This window comes from Staurois parvus, unplaced genomic scaffold (genome assembly GCF_062004578.1).
Source record: "Staurois parvus isolate SC_StPar_1 unplaced genomic scaffold, SC_StPar_1.0 ptg000233l, whole genome shotgun sequence".
Lineage (NCBI taxonomy): Eukaryota > Metazoa > Chordata > Amphibia > Anura > Ranidae > Staurois > Staurois parvus.
In genome coordinates, this window is record NW_028318029.1 from 3,271,645 (window position 1) to 3,298,249 (window position 26,605).

Genomic DNA, 26,605 nt, shown 5'->3' on the forward strand with positions numbered 1-26,605 from the left:
CAGATCCTCCTCAGTCTACAAAATTGTCCCAGAGGAACATTGTTATATGTGTATAATGACGACACATCCAAGGACACCCACATGTACCCCTCATGCCACTGGTAACTGGACAGAATTTCAATCATGTGGCCAGTGTCTCTCACATAGGAAGGTAATTGTGTGACCAAATCTTGTAAGAGGTAATCAATATAATTGCCAAGATTACTGGTGAGGCTATCGATCCCGGAAATAATGGATTGGCCGGTTGGGTTGGTTTCATTTTGTGAATTTTTGGGATATGATAGAAATGTGATGTCATGGGGAAAGGTCTAAATAAAAATCACCACTCCTGTTTGGAAACTATCTTGTTCTGGACAGAGTCAAGCAGGTTCCTAAGGGCCAGTTTATATGACGAGATGGGATCCCCAGGGAGAGGCTTGTATGTGTCTTTATCTCTCAGGAGTCAGGCCATTTCTGCTAAATAGGCCTCCTTGTCTTGAATAACGAGTCCACCTCCTTTAGAGATATTACAATTTTATATATGTACCTATTTTTTAAACCTAGTTATGTATTTGTAACCAGCATTGTTGTTATTGTGCTTCTGAAATCCCCTTTCTCTGTTTTAATTTACACATTTTAGATATAGATTTTCATGTGGTCAGCTCATGCCGCACATATTTGGGACTTCTCTTCACCCCCTCCACCATCACCATTCTTTATACATTTTTTTTTCTTTTTTTTTTTTTTTTTTTTGTCAACATCCTTTTACATCCTATCTGTATAAATTAAATTTTCAGTATCATGACTATTTGTCTCTGGCCCCTTAACATTCCCTTCCTTCTGTTTGGAAGCTGTCATATGCTTCCTTTGCCCATTTTCTTGGTGCACTTCCGTCAGATGATGCACTTCCTGTGGGTGCGTTTGATATGGCGTGTGCGCCCTGCACTATTCCCAGTGGCGCACATGCACAGTTCCCAGAGCGACGTCGGGTGCCATCACGGCATGCGCTCCATGCTCCACATGTCTCCACACACTCTGGATTCTATGAGGCTGCAGAGTCATCTCCACCTCTTCTCCATTTAAGGGACATGATACCACATACTGCAAGTCTTTTATATCATTTATGCTTTCTGCATACAGTTCACAGTTTGCACACTCCTTTTACAAGCACCATTTATTTCATTTTATTTAATTCATGGAAGTGATACACGCAGCAAATAGCTTTAGGACCCAGCAGTGGGGCCATTTTTCATGGAGGGGGTGTGGTGATGATTTCATCAGTTATTCTCCGTATATATGGGGCATGGGCATTCTCTACCATCTTAGCTTTGAAAAAGGGAGTTCAACTCCCGAAACGTATCAGTTTTTCCCACCAGGCACCATCTCAGGACTCCAGTCGTGTGGCATTGACCCATTTGGCTTCATGTTCGTTTTTTACATTTGTTTTGTGAGTATCCATTTGTTACATTTTTAATAAATTCATTTGTATCCACGGTAATGCACGAGGAGAGTGCGCCCTTCTGTGGAACGTATATGTTTTAGTGAAAGCACCATATACCAAATACACACCATGCCTAAACTGTACATGAAACGCACAGCTGTGAGTGGGGTCTAAGATTGACTCTGATCTTTGTTGTGATGGACTACCTACTGCTTCTGTATGTGGATTTATTTGTTCCAAATTATTTGTTAAAATGAATGCCTATGATCTCATTTAAAAAAGCAAAAGCATATTCTGTGCCTTAGATTCTTGTAAATTGATGGATAAAACCTCCTGAAAATATATGTAAAAAATATACATTTCAGTGAATATAGTGCAACAATACTTCCACTCATGAAAAAAATGTGACTGTGGTGTAATAACATTCACCTCCATTCTCTGTGTTCTTTAACCTCCCTAGCGGTATGATTCTTTCCGATTTTTTGTGCTGAAAGCGGTACCATTTTTTTGCATGGAAATATGTAGTTTTTTATTGTAGGCTGTAATTTTTAGGAATAACTCACTGAAATCTGTCCGAACAAGAGTCTATTAAACATTGCGGATATGATAAAATTTGAAACACGAAATCATGAATTATAATTTAATAAATAATCATAAAAAATAATAATAATATAATAATAAATGTAATTCAATAATATAATAAAACCAAAAACACTGAAATTTGAAATAGAGGCAAATTCGCACATCGCTGAGCAAAGTCGCAAAATTGTTTTCAGTGTCTGATGACGAATTTCCCCATGAATCATCACTCAATTCTGCAAGTGGTTCTGATTTACTATCGCTGTTCTAAAACCGCTTTTGACGTAAAGGGATGCTTTTTGGACGCCATGGACTTTTCTAAGTTTCCAGGCAGAAAGAACATTCAAAATGCAGGCAGGGCACAGGACAAAGCAGTAGGGACAAAATGTATGTGAAATGCATTGAAATAGCAATGACAGCAAAAATTAAATTATTTAAAAAATTCAAATTTCCCGCCGGTTCCGGCGCCCGTACGTCCCGACGTCACAGGGACCGGAACACAGAAGCCGGATGCCGGCATCGGCCGGAGGAGATGGCCGGGAACGCTGGAGGGGACACATCGCGGGAGCAAAGGACAAGGTAAGTGCTGCAGGGACCCCCAGAGCAGCGCCGCATGGTAAGCCCGAGTGTAGCTCGGGGTTACCGCTTTTGGTATAGAAATTTTACCCCGAGCTACACTCGGGAACACCGCTAAGGAGGTTAAATAAATAAATTGCTCACTGGATTTCCATGACCCATTATAAATAAGTGAGTCAAGAACCGCTCTCCACAAATGTATCTGGGTGTGGCCTGGTAAGACATGTGAGTGACTGCAACTCATGGAGCTCCTGCACCCAACCCTATCTTCCCCTAGCCACAAATCTTGCCAGACAAGGGTACTCCGCTCAATCCTTTCTGGCTGGTAGCTTCACAAATCTGCCCTCATGATGACCCATAAAGGAAAAGTAGAAGTGGCAGCCCAGGAGTCCATTGATACCCTTAAATATAGATTTAGGGGGTCTGAAAGAGGGGGTCTCTCTGCTGAGTCAAAATATTTAAAAAACTGGGAATGTGCCACTGCTGCTGAGAGCTTCATTTAATGACATTGAAGATCAGCTGCCTCCTCTCATCAGAGAATCTCATTCCACTGCTCAGCTAGCCACAGCCATCAGTGCCAACAATAAACAATAGGGAAGTGCCATACTACGCTTTCTCCTAAAAGTGTTCACTACTGCACTGCATCACCAATGTTTGCCATAGTATATGTAAAGAGCCACTGGTGTGTTTTTTTTTAAATTTTATTTAAAGCAGGGCAAAGTGCCTACAGACCCCGGCTTATATAAGCCTATTTATCTTCTTCAAAATGACAATACTGGCGAGAGTCTTAGCCTCCAGGTTGAATAAAGTGATACCTACTATTGAAGATCAAGCTGGATTCATGCCCAACAAGTCAACTGCTATTATTCTGTGCAGGTTGTTTGTAAATATGAAAACCCCGGCCAATAATATGGGCCAGAGAGCCTTGCTGTCTCTAAATGCCACCAAATCCTTGACAGCATTGAGTGGCTATATCTTTGAACAGTTCTGACCAAATTTGGTTCTAGTGAAGAGTGTATCTCCTGCGTCAAGCTTCTTTACCATTGTCCGAAGGAGGTCATTCAGGAAGATGGATAGATATCTCACCCGTTTAAGCTTGAAAGGGGTACTCTATTGCCCCCACTCTTACTTGCCCTTGCTATTGAGCCACTGGCTGCACTGATTAGGTCCTACCCCAAAATTACTTGTTTCTTGTATGGAGAATTACATGAGAAAATCATGCTTTACACTAATGACATCTTATTGATGCTAGGAGTGTTATGCCATTAAACACGTAAACAATGAATTTAGTCAGTTAAAGGTTCTTCCAAATATAACAATACATTATAAAAAATAATTTAACTGCTGTAATTAATATCTCTATTTAACTTTTAGCCAAATAAAATCCTTTACGAACACAAAGCAGATCTATGTGAATAATGACTCGATTATGTAATTAATATTTATTTACATAAGTCACTTACAACACATAATATAATAGCCAGTTGTGATGCACATAGACACAAGATAATTCTCAAAAAAGTTTAAAAATTTGTCAGTAACCAAAGATTACATCGATATACAGTATCCCACAGAAGTGAGTACACCCCTCACATTTTTGTAAATATTTTATCATATCTTTTCATGTGACAAAACTGAAAAAATTACACTTTGTTACAATGTAAAGTAGTGAGCGTACAGCCTGTATAATCGTGTAAATTTGTTGTCCCCTCAAAATAACTTAACACACAGCCATTAATGTCGAAACCGCTGGCAACAAACGTGAGTACACCCCTAAGTGAAAAAGTCAAATTGGGCCCAGTTAGCTATTTTCCCTCCCTGGTGTCATGTGACTCTTTAGTGTTACAAGGTCTCAGGTGTGAATGGGGAGCAGGTGTGTTCAATTTGGTCTTATCACTCTCACTTTCTCATACTGGTCACTGGACGTTCAAAATGGCACCTCATGTCTGAGGATCTGAAAAAAAGAAATGTTGCTCTACATAAAGATGGCCTAGTCTATAAGAAGATTGGCAAGACCCTGAAACTGAGCTGCAGCACAGTGGCCAAGACCATACAGCGGTTTAACAGGACAGGTTCCACTCAGAACAGGCCTCACCATGGTTGACCAAAGAGTGCACAGTCTCAGCATCCTATCCAGAGGTTGTCATTGGGAAATAGACGTATGAGTGCTGCCAGCATTGCTGCAGAGGTTGAAGGTGTGGGGGGTCAGCCTGTCAGTGCTCAGACCATACGCCGCACTCTGCATGGCTGTCATCCCAGAATTAAGCCTCTTCTAGAGATGATGCACAAGAAAGCCTGCAAACACTGGGCCGAAGGGCAGTATTCCAACATAATGACCCCAAACACACCTCCAAGATGACCACTGCCTTGCTAAAGAAGCTGAGGGTAAAGGTGATGGACTGGCCAAGCATGTCTCCAGACCTAAATCCTACTGAGCATCTGTGGGGCATCCTCAAACGGAAGGTTGAGTAGCACAAGGTCTCTTAACGTCCACCAGCTCCGTGATGTCGTCAGGGAGGAGTGGAAGAGGACTCCAGTGGCAACCTGTGAAGCTCTGGTGAACTCCATGCCCAAGAGGGTTAAGGCAGTGCTGGAAAATAATGGTGGCCACACAGAATATTGACACTTTGGGCCCAATTTGGACATTTTCATTTAGGGGTGTACTCGCTTTTGTTGCAAGAGGTTTAGACATTAATGGCAGTGTGTTGCGTTATTTTGAGGGGACAGCAAATTTACACTGTTATACAAGCTGTACACTTATTACTGTACATTGTAGCAAAGTGTAATTTCTTTATTATTGTCACATGAAAAGGTATAATAAAATATTTACAAAAATGTGAGGGGTGTACTCACTTCTGTGAGATACTGTGTGTATATATAGGATGAATACATTTGATAATTAATTTCTCCCCATAGATAAAATAACCAATAACTATCAGACAATAGTCTTTGTTTTACGGAATTTCAATGGCTATTTCCCTGCAGAAGGAATAATTGTCAACTTGTGCAAAACTGTATGCCAATATGACCCAAGAATGAGAAAAAAACAAATAATACTAAAATATAAAAATTTGGGTGGTTGTGTTATCATGAGAACAATTAGGTTACAACAAGAAAAATGACAAGCTTATTAATCTAGTGAAGCAGAATCACTAAAATATATATTTTAATTACCTTCCAAGTATCCTGTAAACCAAATATGGCTGTCGGTTGATGGGTGGAGTTAAGCTCTCATAAAATGGCATCTAGACATGCTGGAATTGTGTGGCCTGAGTGTGATCAGATATTCAGTCTCTTGGATGGTCAGTTGGCATCAGATAGGTGCAGTCCTCAGATCCTTCTTGTCTACCTGACTTCCTCTTTTATCTCATGGCACACAATACATTCATAAAATTTGAATAAACAGGCCCAGAGGTGGCCTAGAAGCCGTTACCTTTTTCCTATTAGTGAATTTGTCTAATAATCCACCCAATGTTTGTTTTTGTATTACAATCCTTTTGCCATGGAGTGTCACTCTAAGATATGTCCTGAGTATTTTGAATTTACTTGGAAACCAAAGTAACTATTTTGTTATAGGGAAAGATTATTATTTCATTATAACAAATTAGACTTTGTCTAAACTGTATAAATGCCCTTCGAGGGTAGATATGTTATTCCTGATTTCTTGTATACCAGTATCTTAATTGTATAACCTTAACTGTAAAGAGTTGTATTTGTATATATAACAATTAAAATATTTATGCGCATAGAGGATAGAAAGACCAACTATAATATATGTATATGTGTGTGTGTGTATGTATATATATATATATATATATATATATATATATATATACACACACACAGGGAAGGAAATAAGTATTTGATCCCCTGCTGATTTTCAATGTTTGCCTACTCATAAAGAAATAAGTCTACAGAGAGACAGAATAGCAACAAAAAATTCTAAAGAAATGCTTGTCTAAAATTATGCACTGATTTGCATGTTCATGAGGGAAATAAGTATTTGATCCCCTATCATTCAGCAGGATTTCTGGCTACCAGGTGTCTTTCATACAGGTAAGAAGCTGAGATTAGAAACAGTCTCTTAAAGGGAATGCTGCTAATCTCATTTTGTTACCTGTATAAAAGGCACCTGTCCACAGGAGCAATCAAACAATCAGATTCCACACTCTCCACCATGGCAAAGACAAAAGGGCTGTCCAAGGATGTCAGGGACAAGATTGTAGACCTACACAAGGCTGGACTGGGCTACAAAACTATCGCCAAGCAGGTTGATGCAATCATTCGCAAATGGAAGAAACAGAAAACAACTGTCAATCTCCCTAGGTCTGGTGCACCATGCAAAATCTCACCTTGTGGAGTGTCAGTGATCATGAGAACAGTGGGGAATCATCCCAGAACTACACATGAGGATCTTGTCAATGATCTCCAGGCAGCTGGGACCACAGTCACCAAGAAAACAATTGGTAACACGCTATGCCGACAAGAATTGACATGCTGCAGTGCTCGCAAAGTCCCTCTGCTCAAGAAAGCACATGTCCAGGCCCGTCTGAAGTTTGCCACTGAACATCTGAATGATGCAGAGGAGGACTGATTGAAAGTGTTGTGGTCAGATGAGACCAAAATCGAGCTCTTTGTCATAAACTCGCCGTGTTTGGAGGAGGAGGAATGCTGCCTATGACCCCAAGAACACCATCCCAACTGTCAAACATGGTGGTGGAAACATTTTGCTTTTGGGGTGTTTTTCTGCTAAGAGGACAGGACAACTGCACCGCATCAAAGGGACGATGGACAGGCAATGTACCGTCAAGTCTTGGGTGAGAACCTTCTTCCCTCAGCCAGGGCATTGAAAATGGGTCGTGGATGGGTGTTCCAGTATGACAATGACCCAAAACACATGGCCAAGGCAACAAAGGAGTAGTTCAAGAAGAAGCACATTAAGGTCCTGGAATGGCCTAGCCAGTCTCCAGACCTTAATCGGATTGAAAATCTGTGGAGAGAGCTGAAATTTCGAGTTGCCAAACGTCAGCCACCAAACCTTAATGACTTGGAGAGGATCTGCCAAGAGGAGTTGGCCAAAATCCCTCCTGAGATGTGTGCAAACCTGGTGGCCAACTACAGGAAACGCCTGAGCTCTGTGATTGCCAACAAGGGAATTGCCACCAAGTACTAAGTCATGTTTTGTGAAGGGGATCAAATAATTCCTTCATAAACATGAACATATAGATATGGCAGCACACATACAATATTTCTGCAATAAAGATAGATTTCAACAGTCTAAATATATAATAGAATTACAACTTCCCTTTTAGTCTTCCTTCAAATAATATAAGATTCCATTTTGAACATATGCACTTTGATGGAGAAGCGTCTTAATACTTAATTGTCTTAGTCTTTTTCTGAAATGTTTCAAAAGTATCTCATTTTATTTTTATACACTTAGGAAAAAATAAAGAATTATATTTCATGAATTTCTAGCTGGTTTTCAGAGTCTTTGACATGTTGACTTTTCGTTAAGTACACAATGGTGTTGACTTACTAAAGGTAAATATGCTGTGCACTGCAAGTGTACCGCAAGTGCAGTTGCTTTATATCTGAAGAAATGTTCTGAAATGAGGTGACGCTCTGCTGATTTCTTTCATCCAATCATGTGCAAGCAAAAATGCTGTTTTTTTTTTTTTTTGTTTGTTTTTTTTTACTTGCATGTTCAGATCATGTTTCAGTGCACTTCCAATTGCACTTGGAGTGCACTTGCAATGCACAGCCTATTTGTCTTTAGTAAATCAACCCCAATGTACTTCAACCTTTGGATATTGGTCACCTTTGTATGCAGCTTTTATGGAATAGACGTACAAAAATCTTTTATTTAATTTTATTTAGTTTCTGCTTATTGCTCAAAACAATGGAAGACCTGCTGTACTATAGAAATTGTGTACTGTGGGTTTACTTTGTTTGTGAAGGTGACTTTCCCATTGTCCATGCACTTGTGTCCTTGTTTCCCTTAATTCTGTACACATTTCATTTGCAAGAACAAACTATCTCAGTTGGGAATGATATTTTCTCCTGAGTAAACTGAGACCTAAAAGTGACCCTGGCTTGTTGGGGCCTATTGAGTTTAAAACACTGATTTGAATTGCAGAAAAGATGAAAATATAATTCATCTCATAGAAATTCTGACAGGGGATACCTTCTCTTCCTTACAGGAAGCCAAGTTAACTATTTCTCAATTTCAGATTTACTCGAGACTTGCTATATATTCCAAATCAGCCCTAATGTTATAACATGATGCAAAGCAGCCAGTGACCCAATCTTGTCCCTTTCCCCCTACAACCACCTTTAAATATTTAATTACTCTATCTCTCACTGACTTTTGCAACTTAAACATAGCACCCCTGCTCGCCCTCTTCTGGAGTAAAGTTAAGTTCTGGAGAAAACTTTTTGACCTTTTATAGATAAAACTAACTTAATCAAAACAATACTTATATTTATATTTTCTGCATAGGCGGTTATACCTCTGTAAAGATTTTCAGGATTGTCAGTTCTATTCCTTGAACCCTATTGTAGCATACCTACCCTCCCAGACTTGGCTCAGAACAGCTGCAACGTCCCTAGGATGATGGAGGGGTGACTTTACGTAATCCATGTGTTTTACTACTAAGCTACTCAGCTACAACATGTGGCTAGAGGTCTGCCCCAAACATGTGGCTCTGTCACTCCGAAGTCCACTTTCACGGCTAGAATTCTACTATGTTTCTTAAAGGCCCGAGACATCTCCCCCAGTTTGAGTCCCTGTTGTTTAGCAAATCTAATAAGCTTTTCCCAATATACACTCTTTTACAAAAGACATGGAATAAAGCTAAGCAGCTCCAACAGGTGTCGGACTTCACCTCTTTCAGTCCCATATAGCACAATAACACACAGAATTAGCCAAACTGCGATATGGCACTAAATGAATAGCCTACGGAGTTACACTCCTGCATCATATATTTACTGGAAGTTCTCTCCTCTCCTTTCCAGAACTATTCTCAAAATCCTCTCTCCCACTGCATATGTATTTTCTTTGCATGCAGCTTCAGTACAGGCCCAGGGCTCAGTGTGCCACTGGTTGCCATCTCCCACCCCAATCTTTAACTTTATGCATAGAACCAATACCTCTTTATGCATAGAACCAATACCTCTAAAGGTTTTATACCCCGTTTCTATGCCATGCTCTTTGTAGTTTTTCTCAAAGATTACCCTTTTATTGTGGTAAAATAATGGAAGAAAGCTATAGGTCCCTTGGAAGATGACAGGTGGAAAATGGCCCTGCAGGCTATCTACCAATGCTCCCTTTATGTTACACAACAACTTTCACAATTCTATATTCTTTTCTGATCCCACAATACTCCTTCCACACTATTTAAATTGGGCTGATAGATGAACCGCTGTGTGCCAGATGCTGTAGAGATCATGGAGATCTAATACACTTATTCTAGCCTTACCCCAAATGACATATTTACTAATATCCTGGTAGATCCAAACCAATGTACATTGGGTATCTCAGACACCCTAACAGTGGAGGATCCATTAAACAAAGCTATTTCTAGAGCATTGTTTCAAGCCAACAAACTTATTCTATATCACTGGGAATCGCTCATACCCCCCACAGTTGCGGTGTGGATATGTAGTATGAGGGACATGATCACAATGGAGCATTATATTTATTAGCATAGGGGATGTCCTTACAAATTTGAAAAACATTGGACACCATGGCTTGATGCACCTGGTCTGTGTCAAGTAGATCTGGTATTTTGCTGAATGATTGTGGGCAGAGGTAGTGGTGGTCATGTATAGTTGAATACTGTCGTATCAAACCTTATATGTATCTGATACCGGTAACTCTTGGTGAATATGAATATGCCTATAGTGGCTGTTTGCCTAGTGAGTGTTATACCTTTTCATCGCAAACTTTGTAATATGGAATAACTGCTCTGATACTGTTTGACCTTTTCAAACAAGTTTTCACTTCTGGTTGAAAAAAAAAAAAAACAGCCTGGCTATGGAATACATTTGGTATTTATGTGAAACTAAGGAAGGATTGTTTTCTTTTAGGCTCCTTGCACACTGGGCATTTTAATAATGCTGGTAACGTTAGCTGTGTAAAGTCACGTTAAAAACGTGAGTTTTTCAGCGTCTTTGTATTAGTGTTCTGCCATGTTTTTTTGCGTTTTGCATTTTTTGAGGTTTTTTTGACAAAAAAAATTTTTTTTTGGTTAAAAGAAAAAAACACTTTACCACGCTTCACCATGTTTTGCTGCGGTTTTCAGCGTTACAGCGGTTTACAGCTAAAAAAAACTCCTAGAAACCCACTAGTTCTGGTGGTTTTTTTCAGGCCAAAAAACACCCCTGCAAAAAAACTTTGATTACAGCCTATGTGTGCATGGGCACATAGGATAAAATGCTGGGGAGTTTACTGGCTGTAGAAAAAAATGTCAAAAGCCAAAAACAGCAGCTGTAAAAACGTCCAGTGTGCATGAGGACTTAAAAGGACAAATAATTCTTGCAGTATACATTTCACTGATTAATAGTTACACCACAGTCGCATGTTTTTTTTTCACGATTGGAAGTGTTGCACTATATTCACTGTACTTTTTATAGTTGATCTGTGAAAAATTTTTGTGTATTTGTGTTGGATCATGGAGTTATAACGTTGATAATAATGTAGTGCTGGTATATATATTTTCAGTTTGTCTTAGGGTTATTGTTTTTCACCAGCATAAAGGGGTGAGTTCTTTTTCCAGTGCAGAGACTTTTCTACATAGATAAAACCTAATTAGTCGATGTGAGCAAGCTTTACTGCACGTTTTATAATTGGCCTTCTTCCATGATATCACAGAATGGCAAGCCAATGGCAAGAAAATATTCTGTAAAAAAGATTGTAAGATTTCTAAGCAAAGTATAACACTTGAGAAAAACACTTTATAAATAAGAAAGCTTTAATCATGTGTTTGGACTCTAATCAAAGATTTGTTTATAACAAACGCTTGCAGATGAACTGTGTGCTGTATGTAATCAGAGTATCTTGTGTTTTTTCTTCTGGCGTGTAGGCAGCAATGTGCTATGTACACGTGGCAGCTCTGGTAGCAGAATACCTCACAAGGAAAGGTGAGCACGTATTGATAATGGGTGCTGTCAGGTCATATCAGAATGCATTTATTACTCAGAGGATTTAGATAAGCTTTTCTAAACTTTTTCTTCCAGTGAATAACAACAATAAAGGAAACAGTTATAATTCACAGAAGACTGCACACTCATTCTGTACCAGAATTTTTTCTTTGCATGCTAGTTTAAAAATACTATGATGTTGGTTTAGGGTACAGTGGACCAGCCCCTACACCCCCGTCCCCCTCCATTTCCTCTTGTTCTACTATCTGTATAAGTTCATCACTCTCTGGTCTTTTGTAATTGCCTTTGGGGGCTTGTAGCTGTGATGGTGGACACTGGTATTGTAAATGTTGTTCTTTTTCGGTTTCAACATAGTCTAATATAGGTGGAGAGAAGAGTCATCAGTCTTGATCCCTACTGGACTACTTTGGCTATTGTATGTACCGAATTGAATTCCGAAAAACTGTATTAGCTTAACTGAATTTATTCTCTTTTGAGAAGAGGTGATTAAGGGGGATATGATCACCATGTATAAATGCATTTTGGCCCATATAGTGAACTTGGTGGTGTAGAGTTATTCACTTTCAGGTCATTTCAGAGGACAAGGGGGCACTCTGTACATTTGGAGGAAAAGAAATTTAACTTCCACCTATAGAAAGGCTTCTACACAGTAAGAGCTATGAAAATATGGAATCGACTCCCTCAATATCTGGTTCTGGACAGCACATTGGATTGTTTAAAAAAAAAAAAAAGGGGCCTGGATGTATTCCCAAATGCAGATATTAACATTTATAGATATAACACAAGGGATAATTGATCATAGGAATATCCGATCGTCTCATTGGGGATCAAGAAGGAGGTATCCCCCCCCCCCCTCCCCACTGGAGCAAATTGGATCACACTTAATTGTTGTTTTCTTTCTTTTTTTTACCTTCCTATGGATCAACTGTTGGATATAGTATTGTGTTTTTTGGAGGTTTTCTGTTCCCTAGTAATGTGCTACTCCTTGTAAAATCCCTTCCTTTTTTCTGTTCACCTCTCCTCATTTTTATTTTTTGGTTTTCATCTTGTCTACCAGCTTCCCTCTTTGTTTTCTTCACTCTGATCCTTGCTTCCTAGCCCTTCTCTGAACTCACCCTTTCCTCTTTTTGTTCTTACTCCAAATGACAGACTCTCAGGACCACCAAGGAATAGAACTCACTTTATCATGATCTTCACTTTAAAAATAATTTCTCTTAATACATGAGGGCTCAACTTACTGGAGAAGATCCAACTGTGGAAACTATTGCTTCTCTATATCATGCTCATAGTACCTCCCGAACACAAAATCAAGGGAAACCATTATACTGATTGCACTTCTGACACCAGGATACATTCTTGGCAATCTTGTGTACTCTGGCCAATTTATACTTTTCTAATATTGATCAAATTACCTTTTTAGATCAGTTTTTACAGGTACTCTCAGAGACTTCAGAGGGTTTTAGGGTTTTGGTTTTAACCTAGCCTGAGACTCATCAGGAGGTATCGAGGGGCTCCAGTCCTTTATCTTTCTCTGCCCTTAAACATGTCAAAAAACACACGTTACAAAACAACCACTTGGAGTGTTCAGTATCCCACAGACACTGACAATATTTACTTCTCCCCAGGTCACAAAACATGTTCCAGGATTGATTATTTTTTCCTTCACCATCTTAACGTCTCAAAATTTAAAAGTCCCACATTGACTGCATAATGATATCTAACCATGCACTGATCATGATTGATCTTTCTCCTCAACTTGCAAAACCTTGAATGTGGCACCTTAGCTCTGGTTTGTTACAAGACCCTTTCACTAAAACTGATGTTCAAAAGAAACGTAATGTCTATTTTCCAGACAACAAGGACTCTGTCTGCAATCCACTATTAGTATTGGGGGCCCACAAAAGTTATGGAAGGTGATTTCTCATCAGACCGTACCATGAAATTAAAAAGGAGAGGGAGGTCAAAAACTCATCCCTAGTCTCAGACATAGATTGGAGACCAAAAATAAATGCTTATTGAGCCTATAGGACAAACGAGCTAATATGTTTGCAGAAAGAAGCCAGATTGATCAGCTTATACAAAGCTAAAGCATTGCTTTCCTGAGGCAGGTGAATACTTTACTTGTTTGCCAATAAATTTGGCTGCCCACAGGCTCCCAAAAGAAATAATTATATTCCTCAAATTACCACCCATTTGGAGTCTGTTCCTTAATGTCAATAAAATAGCGGTTACTTTACATGCATTTTATTATTATTATACAGGATTTATATAGCGCCAACAGTTTGCTCAGCGCTTTACAATATAACGGGAGAAAATACAGCAACAATACAGTTCAATACAAGAGGGATAGGAGGGCCCTGCTCCTTGAAGTTTATCAGTAGCTCTACAACTTACTGAAAAATCAGTTCATAAGATACACTAAGGCTGGCCATACATTATACAATTATCTGCAGATTTTTGGTTTAGATTTACCAAAAACCATATAATAGGAGGACAAACCTAAACAACACTTTCAGTTGTATCCAATTAGGCAGGCCCTTGCACTACATAGTTGAAGGTAAATCTAAAGGAAATTGGGCAGAAAATCTGCAGATAATTGTATAATGTATGGCCAGCCTTAGAGACCATGCTATCAAAACTTATTTAGCCTACTCTTTAATGCCTACCATCCCTGATAAAAGGCTAACGTAACTTCACTGTCGTGCTCTTCTGCCAAACACTTTGCACGCGCACATTACAGTCCTCCCAAAGAGTGGCAAAGACCCAATGATCTGTGCCAACTTGATCCATTTCACTCCTTTTTCACCAAAATTTTATCAAACTGAATCAAATACCTCCTCCCAAGGTGCATTTAGACCAAATGGAATTCACACCTATGAGAATGGCAATCATAGCCCTCCCCTTTCCCCCCTGATTGCCTCTGTAGTCATAAAGACATAGTCTTCCATTCTTGGGTACGCTGTAAGAAATTCAGGGTGCAACATTTGTCCCCCCTGTCCGGTTGGCACACTCTAAACCCAGCAATCTTAAATCCAGAGGCGTCGACACTGGACTTCTGGTGTTATACCCAACTTTTCCACTTCTTATACTCCTTAAGTCCTAGGTCAAGTTAAAAAAAAAAAAAAAAAAAAAAAGCCGTGCAAGGAGCGTGACTTACTGGTAATCCCTTGTGCTGCTGGCTCCTGCTTTTCTTGAAATATGAAATATTCCTCCATTGACCCCCCCCCCCCCCTCCAAATGCCCTCTGCCTTTAATCTTCTGGTGCAACATGGTTTAATAGAACTGAAGGAGCTGTCATACGTACCTATCCCCCCCCCCCTTTATTCATAGAAGCCTTTCAGTCATCTGCCCATCCTCTATTCATAGATCCATCTTCAATCATTGAAGCTGTAGTACCAGCTTCTATGAATGGAGTAGCTGGGCGGGCATAGTTGGGCTCTTTTGATGAGTCTAAATGACAGGTCCTTCAATTCTCTTAACTACACCGCACCAGAAGATTACAAGGGAGCATGGGGATTGAGGAATATTTCAAGGAAAACAGGAGCCAGTACCACAAGGTGACACAGTGCATTAATAATAAGTTATGTCTCTTGTGCTAATTTTTGTGGGGTTTTTTGCACAGCTCAGAAAAAAATGCCTGAAGCTTGATACACATGCAAAAACAATTGTAAAGGCCCCAAAACACCTCAAAATCACTAAGAATTACACTCTGTGAGTGCAGGCTTACCTCTTAAGAGAAAATCTGTTCCCAGTCGACAACTTTGAGTAGGTACCCTCTCATGTCAAATTTAATTTTTTTCTGACAAATTTATGAGCTTCCTCAAGCTGAATACACTGTGGAAATTTTCAGTGTAGTTTAAAGAGATGAAAATACAGTGATGAAAAAAAAGCATAAAGCAGTAAATGGAGAAGGTGGGTTGAAAAGGAGAGGAGAGTAAGTAGGATGGGACCAAGACAACATGGGAGAAGGAATAAAGATGGGGACTGGTTCAGTGGACTACTGTGGTGCCCCACCATGAGGAGGGATGGGGGATAAACCCCAGGACCAGAAACTGGGCATTTTATTTACCGCCTATCACTCTGACAACTGAAGTGGGGTGGTTTTAATAAATACAATTTTTTTATCTGGCTTTCCTTTCTTGGTAATAGAAAAGCCTTTGAAATGATTATCCAACTGTTTCATATTCATTCCAGTACTGACTGCTTCTGATATGCAATTTATTGCCTATTGTACATTTGCTGTCTCATTTTATGGCACTATGTTGTGTACGCCTTGCAGATTCAAATAAAGAATTAAAAAAAAAAAAAAAGACTATGATGACCAATAAATTAATTATCAATCTTTTACTTGGGTGTGTGTGGACATGTTTTGGCTATGTTTCAATGCATCTAAATAGCAGATGATGTGGCTGGTCAGCAGGATTGTTGCCTTGTAAGAAGCTGGCTAGGTTGGCTTCTGTCTTGTGGTCTTGAGAAACAGGCCAGATATAAGAAGGAATGTATTTTTGGCTTATAATTATTAAGATTGATTGCACAGTGAAAATTTGCTTTACTAAATGGTATTTGTAATAAAAAATATATTTAATGGATTGATTAAAAATGTGTGCAGATATTTTAATAATCATGTCTATATTTTTGTTTTGCCTTTTTTATGTTATGATATTCCAGGAATGTTTAGGCAGGGATGCTCAACTTTCCGAGTGATCACTCCAAATATTGATGAAGAGGCCTCCATGATGGAAGACGTTGGGATGCAGGATGTTCATTTTAATGAGGTATTGTTGGATGATTCCCATGAAAAAAAACAAACTTTTCTGCCAACTTTTGTTATATACATAGTTTCAGTTCTGATTCACACGTGCGGTGCAGATTGAAGCTCAGGTTTCACAGCTAATTGATACAGTAAATTGGTATAATAGTGATGTAGCTCTATAAATGAATGATGACCTTTTGTACAAGATATAATAGTGATACAAAATAATACCCAGATCTATTCAGGTGACATTTGTAGGTGATTAGTGCAATACATATCAAATTACAAGTGATAATACAAAAATCCAAGTGGCACACAGTGATTCCCTATACAGGGATATAGGTCACCATATATAGGTGATATTCATGCAAATGTCCACAGCAACTGGTGATTCCACATATAACAATAGCACATACAATTCTTCAAAACATGCTCCTGTGTTGGTGCAGGTGGTAAGAGATAATCCTAATTGGCAGGCATGCCCGCTCACCTTCCCCCTGCGACCCACAGGGGCCACAACGCCTTATGGATCACTCAGGATCCTTCACGCTCCTTTCCAGGATACAGATAGCTCCACAAGCCTTAATAGCCTTTAATCCACCTTCAGTTTTTTTTCATAGACAGATGACACTGTATATACCCTTGTAAACTCGTGATGTGTTGGGATCATACAACAGAAACACAAAGATCCTCCATAGTGCAAACTGTATATCAGGTTTAATGTAGATAAAAAACTCCAAGTACAAACTCACAATTTAGCAGGGAAGACAATTCGCAGTGTGTATCACCTCTCCAGGGTGTACTGAGAGCACTCTGGTGTACCAAGATGGCGCTGGACCGGAAGTGTGTCACTACGTTGCTTCTATGCATTACGCCACGCCCCTCGTAGCTTCGTCAGGATAGCGTCATGGTGACTGTCTCTGGTATTTGTAAGGGGATCCTACTCGTGATTGGTTAATTGTCATTGTCAATCATCGCGGCCATTTTATTGAAGTCCCTTTTATTTTGGAGACATTTCCGTGGCCATTTTCTTATAGTTTTTGCCATAACCCGAAGTAACTAGATTGGTGCAATACACACTAGATAGGTGTTAACATCATAACTTATTACACTTAAAAATCACTAATAAAGCAGTTAAGATCGAATTCAATGTTTAACCCCTTAGGAGCCAGCGTTTGCATAGTATAAATCCATTTGGACTCCATTTTGCTCAATGTACAGATTTTGTGGCTCCCTCGCTAGTGTTTTTTATATCGCTCAATACCCCAAAATTGCAGTTCCGTTGGATCTTGATTGTGACATGTTGCGCAGTGTTTAGAAACACTGTGCTTAGGGAATCCTTTGTTAATTTTTTGGATGTGTTCCCTTAATCGCATCCATAAGGGTCTTTTGCCCCCATGGCTACACCTTTTATCTGTCTATAGAACTGTTTACTATGCCAAAAATAATTATGTGTTAGGCAATATTCAAGGGTTTCCAAAATGAACTTATGTTGTTTCCATTTATATCTACTTGCGGTGTGGGTAGTGACTGGACAATACACAGAGGTTAGAATCGTATAAGAATAATAATATAATAATCTCTTATCACCTGCACCAACACGGGAGCATGTTTTGAAGAATTGTGTGTGCTATTGTTATATGTGGAATCACCAGTTGCTGTGGACATTTGCATTAATATCACCTATATATGGTGACCTATATCCCTGTATAGGGAATCACTGTGTGCCACTTGGATTTTTGTATTATCACTTGTACCTTGATATGTATTGCACTAATCACCTACAAATGTCACCTGAATAGATGTGGGTATTATTTTATATCACTATTATATCTTGTACAAAAGGTAATCGTTCATTTATAGCGCTACATCACTATTATACCAATTTATCTATTTGTCCGTCTTAAGGGGAGGATTGGATGTTAGCAGCTGTTTCTATCTTTAATAGTCATAGCAGCGCAGGAGGATTTACCAAAATATAATTGATACAGTAGTTGTTCAGTGGTTCAGGTCAGATTTACATTCAGGACAGGACAGGTTTAGATCAGGTTCAGGTCAGGATTTTATCCTGTTCACAACTGATGACGTGCAGTTTAGAAGCAGTTCCCATAGAAGTCAATAGCCTGTAAGCTGCATCTAAACCAGACCGCACTGCTCATAAATCTGAGATGACTCTTTTTCAATCCTCACTGAATCTGCACTGCCAGTGCACTGGACATATGTGAACTGGCACCATATGAAGAAATGTTATTGCACATGTCATGCGGATTGGAGGTGGTTCAAAAAGCATCTAATCCGCATTTATGTATATTGGCACTAAGTCTTGCAGTTGTGATTTAAAATGGTATGTAAAGATAAAATATTTGATTTAATTCTTTTCTGTTACTATTCAAAATGAAAAAAAATGTTTGTGTTAGTAACACAATCTTGGCATGAATTGTAACCTAAATGAGCAAAACATGACTGCAGAACAATATGGAGAGACTCTACAGTGCCTGCAATAGCAAGATTTTCTTTTATTCATTTTATAAATTTAAATTATGGACTCACAAGGTATATACACGTGATTCTGATCTTCATTTTTTCCAAAGGAACATGTTTTTTTTTTTTTTTTAAATCGGCTTCCTAGCGATAAAATCTTGCTTAATGTGGGTATTTTATCAGTATCTTGTACAGTAAAGAATAGTTTTGCAGGGTTTGCACATAACCTTTAATCAGAGACACATTAAGTAGTCAATCTTTAACAAATTTCATATGTCATAATGTAATTAAGTCTTTCAGAGGATAAGTGTTGGCATTTAAGAATTCACTGATAAATTCCAACTTTGGATTCAATCCAATACCTTCAGAAAATATAGCAGTCGTCTTTTGCAAACACCCCCCCCCCCCTCATCCCCATGTATGTAAAACTGGTGTGTTGTAAGATAAAAAAAAGATAAGACAGTTTTTTGTTTTTTTTTGTTTTTTTGAAGAGTTGCAGTGCCAGTGTGTGTGTCCTAATGCTTATACCTTCCACAGTACATATATAATTCATACTTGGGACATGATTCTTGTTAACGTCTTTTAACCTTTTAACAATAGACTATTTTTACAATGCACCACTTGAGAGCTAAATTAGATTTTTTATTTACCTTGTTACAACTTTCCAAACTACAGTGGCGTTAAGCTGGTATCAGTTTAACATCAACAACGACAAACTGAATTCAGTATTCATAAACACTTTAGGGCTGGATGATGTATCATTTCTGTAAGTAACGAACTGGATTGACAAAATGTTAATATGAGGTGCTGTTGTGAATTTGTCTCTTGCTGATGAATGCTGTTCTAACCTGTGTTTAGGATGTGCTGATGGAGCTTCTCGAACAGTGTGCAGATGGCCTTTGGAAAGCTGAGCGTTATGAGCTAATTGCAGACATCTATAAACTCATCATTCCCATTTATGAAAAGCGTAGGGATTTTGAGGTATTTTTAATGAAGTTTTGTATTTTCACATTAATTTAACAGATTTTCTAATCTTTTTACTCTTCACTCTATTTGGAAATCATCATTGAATGCCCCTTATTGTAGTTTAATTAGTTTGAATTTGTTTTCATTCACCAAAATTGTAATGAAAGACCAGGTATTGTATACTTTCTGCCCATCACATAAGAACTTGGTGTAGCTCCTGGTTGTACAGTAGCATGATAGAGAAAACACGGTTATGGCAAGGACCTTAAAGTAGGCCTATCACAAACCAAGGTAATTAATTCTAAGAGTGTTATGAATAAGATATACAGTCTGAAGTCACTGTCATTAAAAAAAAAAAAATGCATCTCAAAATAATCAGCCTATCTAGAAATATAAGTAGCTTAACCTTCCAAATACATTCAAACATGGCCCCCGCGCCTCCCCATTCCTGAACATTTTTATTAATCCTTGAAAGCGATGGTGTCCAATTGGCCAAAGGGAGAATAACTCAGTTTTTCCAGAAAAAAATGAAACTTATGATTTACTTTAGATGCATATATAGTTTGAGCTTAATGATGTTTTGCTACTAAAACACTTTTTTTCTTTTATATATATATTTTTCCTTCACATGGCTTTTTCTTTTAAAATTGGGTGTTCTTTTTATTCCCCACAATTTTCTGTGTTTTAATAAAATGACAAAAAAAAAGATCAGTCAAAAGACTAGTCACCAGTATTCCCTGTGGTTTCCCTGCAGCCAATCTTTCCCCTATTACTGACATTACAAAAGAGGATATTTACTAAAACCGGAGCACAAAGAATTTGGTGCAGCTGTTCATAGTAACCAATCAGCTTCTAGTTTCAGATTGTTCAATTGGGCTTTGACAATAAAACCTACAGTAGAAGTTGATTGGTTACTATGCAGAGCTGCACCAGATTTTGAATGCACTCGTTTTAGTAAATCTCCCCTATGTCTTTTTGTGCACTATGTAGAGGCAGCCTATTTTGGAAGCAGGCTTTTGCTTCCTTATATCAGAGCCTTCGGCATGGAGAAATGTAAGCAGCATGCAGGAGATATCACCATATCTCCTATGATACATTTTTCAGGCTACTGCTTAGGCCCTATTAACATTTCTAGATGTTCCTCATAACATAGTGAATCTTCACCTTTTTGATGTCATTTTTTGTTTCCTCTGCTACAAAAATTGATTAATTAAAATTTGTTATTCAGCAGAGATTTTCTGAGATTTGACCCATGTCTTAAAACTGTACTGACAAACACATTACAAGTTTTCTCACTGCGAGCTGAGCTATGTTGATAGACACAGCTTAGATATCCATTTGAGAGGAAGTACGGGGGTTAGACAAAAAAAAAATGGTAACACTCCATGATTTGCAGGTGTGAAAGTGATGACCCATTTCACGTTAAAAGCAGATGTGATGTAACATTCTTTTGCTTCCGCTGTGTGATGAGACACCTAGCTAACAGGTGAGAAGCCTCACTTTCCTCATTTACTGCATGCTCTGCTAGTAATACGGAGCTTTTGGTTAGTAACCATTAATACTGTACCTTGTAATATGGCAAATAAATTGCCAACCTCAGTCACAGAGGCACCAGCTAAGTGGGCACCTACAATTTGCCCTCTTTAGCTCCGGAAGCTCTGAAATGCATTGTATTTCTAGAAGCACAAGCAGTAAATGACGAAAGTGAGGCTTCCCACCTCTTAGATAAGCATCTAATCACACAGTGGAAGCAAAAGACTGTTACGTCACTTCTTGATGTGACCGGGGTGTTAAGGTTAGGTGCATCTATTTCTACAAAATCCATTTTATTATTAAATATTACTTTTCCATTTTAAATTTCAAACTGCAGGCAACTGCCCATCAACTATGGCAGAATAGGGGATACTTATATAGGCACATCCTGCTGTAGAGATTAGGAATGGATATAAATCTGGAACAAAGATAGAACAAAAAGAGAAACAGTTGCGCCACCCTAAATGTAGACTGTTAAAAAGCAGGCTGATTTAATGATAAAAAAACACACTCACAAGAGTAGGATAAAAACAGGCATGTCGATATGTGAGAGGTCCGGTGATACTGATGGCCCTGTTCGGTACTTCTGTATGTCCCTGCTGTTCCGGTGGTTTCCAGGGCCCGGGGGGTAGCAGAGAAGTGTAGGGAGGCTCTGTACAATGGCGTCTCTCGGGACCGGATCTCCAAATATGACACGTGGTCGGAGCATGCGCGCTCTTTCCTCAGTCCGATCCGGCAGCCGTCTTAGTTGAGGCTTGTATAGGCAGTGCCGGTGGCCGGAGCATGGGATCGCAAGGCCGACTACATTGTTGTTATCAGATAAGATTGACTATATGCACTATGGTGACTAGGTAGTATAAATGTACATAGTTCTGGACATGAAGCGACAGGATGCTTTGAAAGGATATATATATACATATATATATATATATATATATATATATATATATATATATATATATATATATATATGATACTTACAATCAAACTTTTTGAAACTGGGGGCTTTCATAAAGGGACAGTATTGCTAGCATAACATAAACCATAAGGGTCCTGCGGAGATTAAAATGAAAAATAAAAAAGCATAAGATCATGAAATTAAAAATAAATGATCAATAGCATGATGAAGCCTTAAAAAATTGGAATTTTTTTATTTTTTTTTCATCTATCCTTATCTGTATCCCTTTCTCACCCATTTTCACTTTTCATGTTCTTCATCATATTCTCTCTTTTTTTTCTTCTCCTAACTCTCGATCCATTACAAATATCTCTTAGATGTTTTAGATTCTAACAGCCCTACACTTTCCCAAGTTCTTCTTTTTTATCTTCCACCGCATGACACAACTCCTCCATTCTAAAAATATTTTCCACTCTGTTTAAGCAATCCTTAATTCTGGGTGGCTCCAACACTTGCCAGAACTTAGGGATCAGGTCCTTGGCAGCGCTAATTAGATAGTATAATATCCTATTTTTACTATTACTGGCTACAGGCTCCAAATAAAATACACATCCACGGGTTTATTTGTATAATATTTCCACTGATTTCCTGAATGCTGTGAATTATTTCCTTCCAAAACTCTTGTATTTTTTGGCAATCCCACCAAGTGTGTGCCATTTGTACCTTTTTTACCACTACCTCTCCAACAAAAAGGTAAAGCATCAATGGGATGTACAACAATGGAACAAAATATTTAATTTTACACATGAGGTGACAGATACTGTGACCTCATGTGTAAAATTAAATATTTTGTTCCATTGTTGTACATCTAATTTTGTTCCTAACTCCCTTTCCCATTTTTCCAAAAACCTGGGAAGATCTACTCCATATCTAAAAGGATTTTATATATCCTAGAAGTAATATGTTTCGGAAATATGTTAACATTCATCAATTTTTCAAATGGGTACATATCCTCCCCAATCCTCAATGGATGGGGGAGCAATGAAACTGTTTTAATTGCCCATACCTCCACTCATCTAATGTGACAAATAAATAACTTTTCTCTCTTAACTCTTGATACGTGTATAAGTTCCCCTTAATCAAAATATCCTTCAAACATGCATTTCTATCCTTAATCCATTTACCAAAAATTATATCTTTCCCCGGGGGGAAATACTCTGTGCCCACCAATGGAATCAATACTGAATTATTTTCCCATTCTTTCTGCTTATACATTCTATCCCAAACCCTTAGTACTATTTTTGTGAGAACTCATACCTTCATCTAATAAACAAAATTTATGTAGTATCCATGCCATCTTCCCTAATGGTGCCTTCTGTTCCTTCCATAATTACCCACCCTTTTGCTTGTGAATTAAATGTCCAATCAACTTTTTGTGATCATAAAACCGCTAAATAATATTTTCTAAAATTAGGCAACCCTATTCCCCTTTTCTTTTTTACCCTACACAGTACCTCATGTCTAATTCTTGGTTTCTTATTTGCCCATATAAACCTGAGTATCAACTTTATTACCTTGAAAAAAGACCCTGGCAAACTTATTGGGAGCATGTGGAACTTATATAGAATTTTTGGGACTATCACTACTTTTACCAAGTTTATACGACCTAACCAGCAATCGCCCCCCTTTGAAAGTCTCCTCAACTCCTCCTTTATTTCCTTTATTAAGGGGACATAATTTCCCTGAAATAAACTTTTTATTGCGTTTGTTAATTTTATTCCCAAATAACGTATCTTTTTATCCTTCCATGAGAATGGAAATTCCCTTTGAAGACTCAGCATCTCTTGTTTTGGGATGTTGATATTTAGGATCTCTGATTTTGCTGGATTTATTTTCAAATTTGACAGCTCTCCATATTGTTTTAAGAGTCTCATTAAATTGGGTAGTGTTATTCTAGGTTTTACTATATCAAATAACATATCATCTGCATATGCTGCCATCTTGTGCTCCACCTTCCCCATCCTATTCCTGCTATATCTGCACTCCGTCTAACTTTTGCTAGAATAGGTTCTAATGATAACACAAACAACAAAGGGGATAGCGGACATTCTTGTCTTGTACCAGTATACATTTTGAATGACTGGGAAAGGGATCCATTAACCTTCACCGCTGCGGTGGGACCATTATAATGCACTTTTATCCAATTAACCATTTTGGGCCCTATTGCCAGAACTTCTAACATATCAAACATACGGTAAATCCCCAGTCCACCTTATCGAATGCCTTCCGGCATTTTTTTGCAATAAGAGCGATGATCTTAGACCATTGTCCCTTCCCTTTCTTCCAGGGATGAATCCCACCTGATCCAGATGTATCTATTTCTGCCTTAGCCCCTTCATTCTCTGTCATGGCCTTAGCATATAGTTTTGTGTCTGCGTTTAATAAAGATATGGCCTATAACTCACGCACTGTGTACTATCCTTACCTTCTTTGAGTATGATAGTTATATGTGCTTGTAATGATTCTTCTTCATTTACATCCCTTCCCCTATTGCATTCATATACTCTAAAAAAAAAAAAAAAAAAAAATTTAGAGATCTTCTGGTCCCTAAAATCTGAAAGTAACCTACAATGAATCCATCCAGCCCAGGACTCTTTCCTGAGGCTGTATTCTTTAATGCCATGTTAACTTCCTCCGGGGTTATAGTTCATTCTAGATCCAATAGTTTACCTTCTGCTATTCTAGCCATCTTTTAAATATTTCTGCCTCTTTTTCTTCTTCTCATCCTCCATTTCTTTTTGGTTTCTGGAACTTGCATTATAAAGCCTACTATAATATTCTTGGAACCGATTCGCAATATCAGTAGTGGAATACACTAGATCTCCTTTATCAGTTTGTATTTTGTCTATAAAATGTTTTGCTTTCTTTTCCTTTTGACCTCTTCATTAAATGTTTTCCAGGTCTATTCCCCCCATTGATATCTTTCCTTAGATACCTTATTAAATATCCTCCTCACTTCCTGTTCTGTAAGATCTTTTATTCTTTTTTTAAGGATTATTTTCTGAAATATGTGCATACCTTTATTCTTTTTATGCAAATGTTCTAATTTATATAGTTCCTCCATCACCTCCATCTTTATTTTTTCTCCCCCTTCTTTCTTTTTTTCTTGCCTCTATTGCTATCAATATGCCCCTTTTTATATGCCTTATGGGCTTCCCACACTGTAGCTGCCATAACATCCTTGGTCTCATTAAGCTCAAAGAATTGTTTGATTTCCTGCTTCATCTTTTTTACTGTTTCAGGTTCTTGTATGAGTGTCTCATTTAATCTCCAAAAGTTTGTCCTACCCTGCTCTACACCACTCCAAAGTCTCGCTGTGACAGGAGCATGGTTAGAGCTGGTTGTAACCTCTATTTTGGAACTCACCAGCAGCTCCAGCTGTTTATGCTGTATCAATATGTAATCCAACCTTGAATACATTCAGTGTACAGGACAGAAGAAGGTATAATCTCTTTCTCTTGGATGTTTTACCAAGTATCAAGCAGTTGGCCTTGATATAATAACCTGTTCAATGATTTTAATTTTCTGCCACCCTCTCTTACTGTACTGGAAGATGCATCCAATTGTGGGTCTAAGCACATATTAAATTCTCCTGCCACAACCAGACTCCCCTTTTTATATTCAAAGATTTTGCTTAACATACCCTCCAAGGATGTTACTGGGTTTTTATTTGGGCCATATACATTAACTAGTGTATACTCCACTCCTTGTAGTTTCCCCTTCAGAAATAAAAAACGACCCTCTGGGTCCTCCATTCTCCCCTCTTAAGTTGAAGCTCACATTCTTTGAGAACCCAATTGCCACTCCTTTAGCCCTTCTAACTGGGGAATTTGCATAATACCATTTTGGATAGTACTTCGAGTATAACTTAACATTTGTATCAAAAGTTTAAAGGTGTCTCTCACAAGAACACTACATCTATAGCATGTTGGTATATTTCCCTAAGGATCTGATGCCTTTTTGTCGGAGAGTTTAAGCCTTTCACATTATATGTCATAAACTTGAGCAAGCTCATTTGTAGAATTCCTTCTCTCTCCTTTTACCTACACCGTGGACACAGATATAGATAACTTGACTGGACCATCTCCCCCCATCCAACCCCCCCCCCCTTTATTCTTCCCCCCCCCCTTCTCCCCCCAGCTTCCCTTCCCTAAAACCCTTGTGGCCTACTTGA

The 26,605-nt window shown here is 38.5% G+C and overlaps 1 protein-coding gene across 10 annotated transcripts in view; it reads left to right on the forward strand.

Annotated features, from left to right (window-relative positions):
* Positions 1-26,605, forward strand: part of DOCK9 (dedicator of cytokinesis 9) — a 323,125-nt gene that overhangs the window by 272,089 nt on the left and 24,431 nt on the right. For all 10 annotated transcript variants that reach the window (XM_089679964.1, XM_089679972.1, XM_089679969.1 and 7 more), the window contains exons 44-46: positions 11,662-11,719; positions 16,409-16,515; positions 19,833-19,955. In XM_089679964.1, coding sequence (XP_089536090.1) covers positions 11,662-11,719; positions 16,409-16,515; positions 19,833-19,955 — 288 coding nt within the window. The remainder of the gene's footprint in view (positions 1-11,661; positions 11,720-16,408; positions 16,516-19,832; positions 19,956-26,605) is intronic.